This window comes from Rissa tridactyla, chromosome 1, assembly GCF_028500815.1.
Source record: "Rissa tridactyla isolate bRisTri1 chromosome 1, bRisTri1.patW.cur.20221130, whole genome shotgun sequence".
Taxonomy (NCBI): Eukaryota; Metazoa; Chordata; class Aves; order Charadriiformes; family Laridae; genus Rissa; species Rissa tridactyla.
In genome coordinates this window covers 82,554,797-82,564,725 of record NC_071466.1, presented here as the reverse complement: position 1 = coordinate 82,564,725, position 9,929 = coordinate 82,554,797, and the positions used below count along the sequence as shown (strand labels likewise).

The 9,929-nt window shown below is 41.2% G+C and overlaps 1 protein-coding gene across 2 annotated transcripts in view; it reads right to left on the bottom strand.

The window, feature by feature from the left end:
• Positions 1-1,034: 1,034 nt before the first annotated feature.
• SHROOM2 (shroom family member 2) overlaps positions 1,035-9,929 on the bottom strand; it is a 130,558-nt gene continuing 121,663 nt past the window's right edge. For both annotated transcript variants that reach the window (XM_054205545.1, XM_054205535.1), the window contains 2 exons: positions 6,639-6,911; positions 1,035-2,236 (listed from right to left, as the gene is read on the bottom strand). In XM_054205545.1, coding sequence (XP_054061520.1) covers positions 1,970-2,236; positions 6,639-6,911 — 540 coding nt within the window. In that variant the 3' untranslated portion in view covers positions 1,035-1,969. The remainder of the gene's footprint in view (positions 2,237-6,638; positions 6,912-9,929) is intronic.

Sequence of the window (9,929 nt, the reverse complement as noted above, 5' to 3'; positions counted from 1 at the left end):
GGGTCACTTGTCCTAGGAACATAGCAGCAAATAACTGTGAGATGCCAGAGACTACATTTCTGAACTAGGAGGAAGAAACTAAGATCAGCTGTAGGTCTTGTAAAGTGGTAGCTCCACTTGACCTCAACTGATACACATCAAACATGATTTCATTAAAGATTTGGTCCAGGTATACAAAGTAGTGCACTATAAGGGGGGCAAGAGTCCTTTTAACATTTGCACCTGCCTGTAAAGGAACTGGTTCCAGAAGAGTTTTGCTCCGCTCCCCAGTTCCCCAACTCGCAAGGAATTTGCTGATCAGCGCCTCTCCGGTTCTCTCCTCACAAAAGAGAGGATTCAGGTAAGGAGGACAGAAAACCTTTTTGTGAATGCTGCCACTGTGGGAATAGTGGGAAGAAATATTTTCTCTCTCTTTTCAACATCTAACTACTTGTATTTTCAACCTGCTTAGCTACAGACCAGCATCCGCATCCGCCTCAAAAATGGCTTCTTGTTGGGCAACCTGTTTGTCTACTAAGAGATACATGTTTTCCGTACTACAATGTAAATGGCATATACACAAAGTCATCCGAGACTTTCCTTTGCCTGCAAAACTTTCTCTTAACGTAGAACTTGACATTTAGACGCTACAGAATTTCTCTGTAGGTAACTGCGCAAGTCAGCATAACATATTACTGCGCTAAAACATGAGTTAACGCCTCTTTTTAGAGCTACTGTAAATCATCCGTTGTAAGTCAATGGCAGTATTACTAGCACACCACCAGTAACCTGATACTGTGAACTAGCATCCTCTCATTTATCATTGTGCAATGGAAAAAACAAACAAACAAAACCCACTTATGTTCACAGTTACAAAGCGGAGTTGCTCCGAGTAATGCACAGTATTTACATGGCAGAAGTTGTTTATATTGCATTTGGTAGTCTGAGAAAGAGGAAAGAACGAACAGCGTTATGTAGGTCAACTTCAGTATAACTTAACTGTCTATATAGAACCATCACAATGTTGAACAATCAGAAGAAATACAGAAGCAGTGTCCTTAGCCTACATTTATTTTCATCGCATGTAACGGTTTTGAGGGAGGAAGAATAAAAACATGCATAAAAAGCACAAGAAAGAGCAAACGAGCTTTCTAAATAATTTAGATGAGAAATGTTTTGAACAAAGTCAGGACAGTACTTCCAGCCTGTTTCTTAAATCAAGTACAATTTGGTAAAGAAAATTACTTGCATTGCAGTAAGAGGGTATACAACTATGTCTTGTAAAATAATTTAAAAAAAAAAAAAAATCTTCAGCAAGGTAGCCATTAGGTGATTTGCAAGCTGGTTTAAGAAGTGTTTAACTGAGACCGATTGTAAAGTTATTTTCTGCAAGGGGAAAGTGCCATCCTATATACAATATTACAAAAAAGTGTCTGATGCCACAGGATCAGAGTGACACTACATTTCAGCAATCTGAATATATTAGCTATAAGATGCACGCTTCCCCTACTTAATGCGTTTAAAAAAAAATAATAAAAAGCCACTAAATTTAGAGCTTCTAAATTTGTGTGCATTCATAAATTGCTGTTGGCTTTCCCAGCAGTCTGTACAGCATCTGAACATAAAGGAAGTATACAACCTATTCTAAAAAACACTGTTGTTTGCATGCACAACTGCCACAGACTTTCAACTTACTGAGCAGAAGGGTTAAGAGTCTATCTGTTTCTGTGGAGTTTTCTGTAAGTTAAGCAATAAGAAACAGCTGTGGAGTCCAGCAATATAAATGTGTTCTAAAAAATTAAATATGTCATCCCAAAAAAAAAAAAAAAGAAAGAGACCATTATTGCTGTTGTGAGAGCTATTTTTCTCTTGTGCACTTGTTTGTCTACTGGACACTCAGACAAGCCAAGATACTCATTTGTATACTTGGAAACTCCCCCATCTCTTCCTTCTTTCCCATTTTTCACATCCTTGGTCAAACTCAATTCTCTTATTTGAGCCGTTCAGGTTGGAGGCTATCAGTCAGACACTTCAGTTGCTCTTCCCCCAGCTTGATCTTGTCCTCAAGCTCTCGCTGCTCAATGATGAGGGCCGACTTCATTTTTACAAAGTGCTCATAGTCTGCTAAGTTCTCCTCACTCAAGTAGTTCGCCAAAATGTCAAAGACAATGCGCTCTCGACGATCCAGGTTTTCCTTCAGTTCCTTGGCATCTTCGTGTTGCTGGGTCAGCAGCTTCTGCTTCTCCACCAATGTCCGCTTAGGAGAAAAGAAAAACAGTTAAAAAATCATTCGGTTCACTAGGTTGGGACAACAGCTTCTGTGTTTAAGTCTCAAGTCTGTTTTATCTGCAAAGACAAAGACCTTCCTGAATACTTAGAGAGGTGGAATAAGATTGTTCCTTAAAGTCTATTCTAATAAAATGCATTAACAAACAGGAGAAAAAAATAGTAGTGAATCAATGAAAGACACACCATGAATTTCTATTGGCCTCAACAGCAAGAACTTCAAAGACTACTTTACTATTTAATAGTTCAAAATAGTTATATAAAAATACAGTTGCCTTTCAGAAACATCCAAGTTTTCCAAATTAAGACTTCACTCAGCAACGTCTTATATCTTCAATACACAGCACCAAACTTCCACACTGAAACAGCTGTTGTTAAAGAACCTACAGACAGACTAATTAATGGAGCAATTTGTTCTTACGCAGCTCCTGACACTGCGGTATTTCACAGTTGTGCTGCAATCCGCACGGCTTCTCCAAGAGATGTGAAGTCGTGCAGTCTTAAGATATGAGCGAGAGCTGGGGCAAGACAAAAGGAGGGAAGAAAAAGTGAAAAGAAAAAAGCATCATCATCCCCAAAAGCCTGCAAACTTTCCGCTTCGTGCCCTCACAAGAGACAAAATAGGAAAAAGGGAGGCTGAATGGAGAAACACATGAAGAAAGAGGACAGGAGCTATATCCCATTCACACACACGTACGAGCGTGCAGGGTGAGGTACATCTCGCCCAACTTCACCTGTCTACACAGTAGACGGCCACACCTGAATCACTCAGCTATGCTCCTTTAGCAATATATTGAAAGAAACTTATTTCAGATGTCTGCCTAGAAGTGATTGCCTTTTTCCAGAGACAGAGTATGGCTGCCCTACTCTGACGTCAACAATTCCTCTACAGAGTTCTGAACTTAATTAAAAAGTGCCCCTAAGAGGTACCGCTCCATAACTTTTAGCTTTGCCTCGGAGATGAATTTTCTTTAAGAACTTATGTCTTCAAATAAACCACAGTCTGCTCAAGTAAATGTGTCCATTTTTTTTTCATTTGGACTTTATGTTAAATCACACGTTGTAATAAGCCTAAAGGATTTACAGAAAAGTGTTTCGTAGACTACAAAATGGAGTCTTTTCAAGACGTAAGTATGAGACAAAGGGGGATACAGACCATCAAGCTTTAACACACCTATCTGTCAGCTTCGCACACGTAACCTCTGCTGCCTCTTTTTCTATAGACAGTACAAAGCTCAGAGGGTGAAAAGCTTTCAGACTTGCGCTCGCGATGTACTTAAAATATACAGCCTAGATTAACTCAGGATTCAAGGCAGCTATGGAAGACAAGTCACAGAAATCACACATTATTAGCAAAACCCCAGTTCAGTCTTCCTTTGAGCGTCTGCCAGGGAAATAATCCCACGGCAAGTTGCAAGCAGAGCTATCTGCTGCGAAAAGATGGGAGTGCTGTTCTCCTCAATTCACCAGGGGAACGAGCGGCCGAGCCCAAACTCGGGGGCGTGCCTACACCGCTCCCCAGGGCAGCCTTGCAGCTTGCGTACACTGCGCAGCAGCAAGCAGCAGAAGAATTAGACAGAATTTGATGAACACAAGAGGGCACATATCAGCCAGCTGGTAGCTCCGTCGTAGATGAAATAGCTGTTTTTCAAGCCATTCGCTATCATTTGTCAACAGACACAAGAACAATTCATTGTTTAGTCCTTCATAACAATTCCTGAGATTTAAGTTGTATGGTTTCTTCTTGCCAAGCCCATGGCATGACTAAGATGAACACGAGTAACCTGACAGTTTAAAGAAAGTAAACACTACTTTCATTATGAACTTTGCACGACATGTTAGTACCTCTGCTCCTGTGGAGGTTTAGGGAATGCCTCAGAAGTGGGATGCAGAAAGGCAGAAGGCAAGTAAGATACCTCTTGAATTTGCTTTTACCTCTGTCAAAGATGACTGACACCAGAAAGCCTGTTTTGAAGGGTAAAGTGAAACACACTGTAGGCTCAAGACACCATTCTTGAGGATGTTCTTTGAGCAATGGCTCACGAGTCCTAAAGGCATAAATGACATCAGATGGTTTCATCTGATCGACTTCAACCAGCCAAAGCCACGCAGAGTGCAGAAGGGTTTTTTTTCCAGTCAGCACTGCTCTGAAGCTCCAGCCAAACACAGGCCATCTGAAGCTCCTCTCATGGAACGATCTTTAGCTCTTTCTCCAGAATTGTTCACTGTTTTGAATGACAGCCATATGAAGAGAGACTGCCTCCGTGTATTTGACTTACGAGCATCTGGTTCCTAAACTACTATCCCTGGTACTTGTCTCTAGTCTTGCAGTAACAGGTCACACATGTGGCCCGCTGGTTCAGTGCTTTAGGGTTCTCAACACACCCTGGCTTTGATTGATAAGTAAGGAGAAGATACTGGTCTCACTTTGTGGAAGGAAGGGGGCTGGTAGCTATTTCATATGAAGCCCTTTCAGAAGCTAAAGTTAAAATACCTGACAGTGTTCCTCGTGGCAAAAGAGACCTATGACAGAGCATCTAATAGTCAGAATATTAATTCAGCAGGGATTATTTGCCCACCAACAGACTGTTTATTTAAAAAGTCTGCTGAGCTGTTGGTGGTTCCTAGAAAGTGCAAAGCTATCACAGTAATGTTTATTAGGCAACACCAGCTTCAAAAAAATTAAAAAAAGGACAACTAAAAAAGCCACATGAGCCAGTCTAAATTCAAAGATAAACACATGTAACCCTACATGCATTGTATTTCTAGTCAAAGTACCTGGGGACTTGATCCATCTGAAAAGCATTTCTGACCAACACTTTTACATATATTTCTAATGCTACTATTGCAAGACTGGTGTCAGTGCACGAGAAGATGAATGGGAATTAGAATATGTTAGAGGTTTGGATTTCTGTCAGTCTAAATTTGACAGCAGAGCACACAGACAATTTCTGAGTGCCCTCACGACACGACCTACTCACCTTCTTCCTCTTCCACACCTAGACAATATGCTATTTTTATCACAGCTCTCATGCGGTGTTTCCTATACGCTCATATCATCTGGTAGCTCTTTCCCCAGCTCCCACTCCCATCCTTGAGCCCATTAGGCAACTGCAACCACATTTAGAAAAAAGAAGTCTAAAGGAGGATTAAATTTCTTTAAATTTGAGAAGCTTTGATCTGCCCTCTAATAAGCTGTCAAATACCTTCCCTTTGCCTCAGTAGAAAAGGGGTCTGGACAGCCATTAAACAAATATGTTTGGCAGCAGGTAGGGCCAAACAGCAAAAATACAGCTTAAATCTAGTCCCAGCACTTACTGGTTCTTATTGGTGAAACAACGGAGCACGCTGAAGAAACACAACATGAATCCACAGCCTGTGGTAAAAATTCTGTTGCAACACTTCGGTGGACTGCTGGCATTTCAGCCCCTAACAAGCCAAAAATCCCACTTCACGTTCATTTTACTGTAGAAGCTAAACTCACTTGACATACCCACCCGCCACCTTCTCTAATTTTATTTGTTTCAGCCTTTAAGTTTCACACACATCTACGTCTCTCCTTCGGTGTGTATCTGTATCGCTAGATATCTGCTTCCCAGCTAAGGCCTGATGGGATTTGGAGCTAAACAAAGTGCTGCCAGCAGAGCTGGGCTCCAACAGGTAAAAGCACCTCAAACACTCCTGAAATTTTTACATCTGCTGGGATTGCTCCACATCACTCCTGGGCTATTCTGGTTGGGTAAAACATGCCTTCTATTAAAAAAAGTCTTTTGGCCATGCCTCCCTCACACCCCTGCCCTGGTGTTGTTGTGGTTTTTGGGTTTTTTTTGTTTGGTTGGTTTTTGTTTTGTTTTTTAAAGACTTCTCCTGTCGTGTCTTTTTCCTTGTCTTGTTCTGTCATCTCCTGCTCCTTGCCAGGCATTGCGGAGGAAGCTGTAGTAGCTGTACATTTTCTTTGTAACAACCTTATAGATTTTTAATCAAGATCCTCACTGAGTATAAAGAAGCCTGTAAGCTTTCTGCATTACAGCACAAAGCGACACTCCTTTTCACCATCTTAAATTGTTAGAATATTTTTGTTTGCCTTCTTTTTACACTCTTATCTTTAAGTTCCCCTCTTTCTTTAAACTTTTGCTAAGAAGTCTGTTTTCCAGCATGTTGCACCCCAAACCACCACTTTTTCCTCACCAAGCCACTTGTAGTTTTAGTAGTCTAAACAAAAGCAAGGCAAAGAGAAATCTAAAGAAAATGGCCTTATGAGATTTATCGCTTCGCTTGTCTTGAGCTCTGCTATTTGGGATAAAGAAAAACCAAGCAAAACCCCCCACACCAGGATCACTGAGTGCAGTAACATTACTATTGGCCTGTCTCACCCGTTCTTCTGGAGAGGTATTTTCATCCAAGTTATTAAGGGCATTTTCCACCCGGGCCAGACGACCTGATAGCGACAGCAGGAGGTTGACCACTTTGTCAAGGTCGCCGATAAACATTTTGAATTTGTCGAACTCATTCGATTTGCAGACTTCTTTCACAATGGCCTCTACCTCCTCTCCCAGTATATTGTTTGCTTGGATGTCTTCCAGAAGTGTCTCCCGTGCTTCCCTCAGCACCTGCAGCTTCCTACTAATGCTGTCAATAAGTTCTTGCTGTGAAAAATAAAGAGGATGAGAATTTATTAGCACTACTGCATTACTTTCCCTCACTTCTGAAAGTCATGTCAGAAATCTAGCATTTTAATACTTTGAAACTCCTGGGTGGCTTTGACAATGAGTGCATTACAAATAAACACATGCCTAAGTATATGTCTAAGGTCTATACCTCTGGATTCAAAAGTTAAGGATGTAGGTCTACAATGCTCAGCTTGAGACCTGTGTTAAAGCAATTTACCTCTGTGGCAAAAGATGAAGAACTCCCCCTGCCCCCAGTAAGCATTCCTGCTTCTTCTTTGAACAGCTTCAAAGCCTGCTATGGAGCAGCATGAAGTACAGCACATCCTTTTCTCTCTAAATACCAGGTCCACAATACCTTTCTGAAGAGCTACACTTAGAAAGATAAACAGTACCAGGAAAACAATCCTGTATTTTCCACATGACGCAGTTAAAACTAGGGCACTGTCTAGCTTTTTCCTGCTTTCTGCATAATATTAGCATCCCTCCAATGGCAGCCCTTCCACTCTCAGAAAAATCTTAGCGTTAACACTGCCTTACAACATTTCTGTAGGGAAATCATAATCCCTGTGGCACAGAACAGGGAAAAAAAATCTACTTCTGTATCGTACAAAGCAGCCCTGTGTGAAGCTGTGCAAAGTGGCTCTGCCAAAGGACGAAACAAGCATCTTTGGTTGTCTCTGTCCTATGCCAGGCGAATATACCACCTCATCTGCAGTTCGTTGGGGTTTCTCTAGTATAATCCCCCACTGCCTGGGATGCACATGCCCTGGCTTAGAAAACGCACATCAGGTGCATCACCAGCAGAGCGAGACCGAGAACTGAGATCTCATCCCTCGGTGACCTGTGTTCCACCCGTGCTGCCCGGCAACCTCCCTGTGTTTGGGCAAGAGGACTCATTTTCTTACATGTCCATTAGCTTTCGCTTGCACGCAAGGTGTGGAAGTCAGTTCAGACAGTCGTCTACCATAACTTGAGATGAATCACACCCTAAAAATGCCTCATTAATTTAAATGAAGATGCCTATTTAGTATTCAGTTAATTTCAGGTAAGAAAAATTTCCAAAGCGTTCTCTCCAATTGCACCTCTCAGTGCAATTTCTAAATGAAAATTACATCCTTTAAATAGTCGTTATTTCACAGTACCCTTTCAATTTTTTTTGAAAAAAATTTACTCACGACATTCTTTAGGAACTCTGCTTTCTAAATGCAAATCTGATTACAAGCCTTCGTGATTACTGAGAAACATACTGATAGCAGCTACTGCTCTCAGACACCACGGAACAGTCATCGCCAATTCATTTTGGGAACAAAAAAAACCCCAACAACAACAAAAATAGTCTGCCATTTAAATAGAAAGCAACCACACTCTGAAAATTTAACAGCCTTTTTGAAGGTAGAAATTCAACACATGGATTATCCAGGCCAGTTTTCTCCTTTTTGATTTAATATACTCAGGCCAGGTTAATCTGGATTTGGGTTATCTGTTAGTCTGGGTGCCCAAAAGATTAAGGTAGTAAGCAGTTCTACAGATGCCTCCTTTACTGACTGATTAATCTGCAGGATTTGATTTTTTTCCCCCCTTCGCTCAATGCAAATGCAGTTTGATTTGGATTATGTAGGTCACAGTGCTACGCTCTCATTTCCCTCAGATGACATGCACAACGCTGCTGTTTTACCATGCGAAATACAACAGGATACTGTTGTGCTCTATGTCACTATCTTGAGTTTTTCACTTCTGCAGCTGTGCTACGACCATACATGCGCTCCATGTTACCAGTCCGGTCTGACAATCCAGATCAGCGCTCTCAAAGTTTCTTTCTTATTAAAAAAAAAAAAAAAAAAAAAAAGGGGGGGGGGGCCAAAAAAAAGGCAAAAAAACCCACAACCCATGCCATTTTTCTCAGTACCATCCTATTTAGATGCCCCCAAGCAGCTGAAGTTAGCCTCTAAAGGACCGCTTTTGCAGGTGAGAAGGCCGTAAGTACTCACCCCTCTTTAAGACTGTCATACGTGTTAAGAATTGGATTATGATCACTGATTGCTTCCTACCCAGATGAAGCAGCCTTTGGATGCTGCAGCTGTAAGCTCACTACTTCTGCTAACCAGCAGAAAACCTGTATTACATTCAGTATCTACTGAGCCAGAAGAGCTCCAATCTACATCTTGAAACTGGCAGATAAATAATTCATAGCTGCAAATTCTGTACCAGTAAACAAGAAAACAATAAAACCTGATCTTTTGCCAGTAATTCTTGCTGATCTGACTAGCAACACAGAAAGTGGCTCAGCAGAGTGCTGCTCAGGTGGTTCACTGCTTGGCATGCTTTATGTAAATTACCCTGCTCTCAGCCCACCGCTCCACCTCACTTGAAGTTCAGGCCTAAAAGCAGAAGAAACTTGGCATTCTTCGATTATTATTACACTCTTCAGGAGTTGCTGAAACTTTCCTAAAGGCAAAGGGGACACTTCCTACTCAGCCGCACATGGATTTTCCTTACTACAAAAGCCACTCTTGGTGTTTTCAACATCTGTTCAATATTTTATAATTGTGGTAAACCTACATTAAATTCAGACACACACATTCTATTCCTGCTAGCTGGGAATACGGGGATTGTCCCAAATTAAAAAAATAAAAAATTAGTGATTCTATATGAAATTCCTATACTTATTTCAAAAGATAAAAAAAAGTACCACACATTTCTGGTTTGCAGAGCAGAGAATGACAAATATTACAATCATTCCACAGTGGACTGCAATTAAGGTATCTCATAACAGAACTGACCCATTTCTAGGAATCAAGGAACAGGTTCCAGGCATATGCCTCTTCTAAAATAACTGAAGTCGTAAAGTATGCTATTACAGTGTTCAGGTCCTTAACGATCCCATGTTAAACTGCTGCCAAATACGTGAAGCCAGACTGTTTTATAAAGATGCCTTGACCCACTTACTACGAGTTTTATAGGGTTTCTGACAAGATCCAAGATGAAAGCCCACTG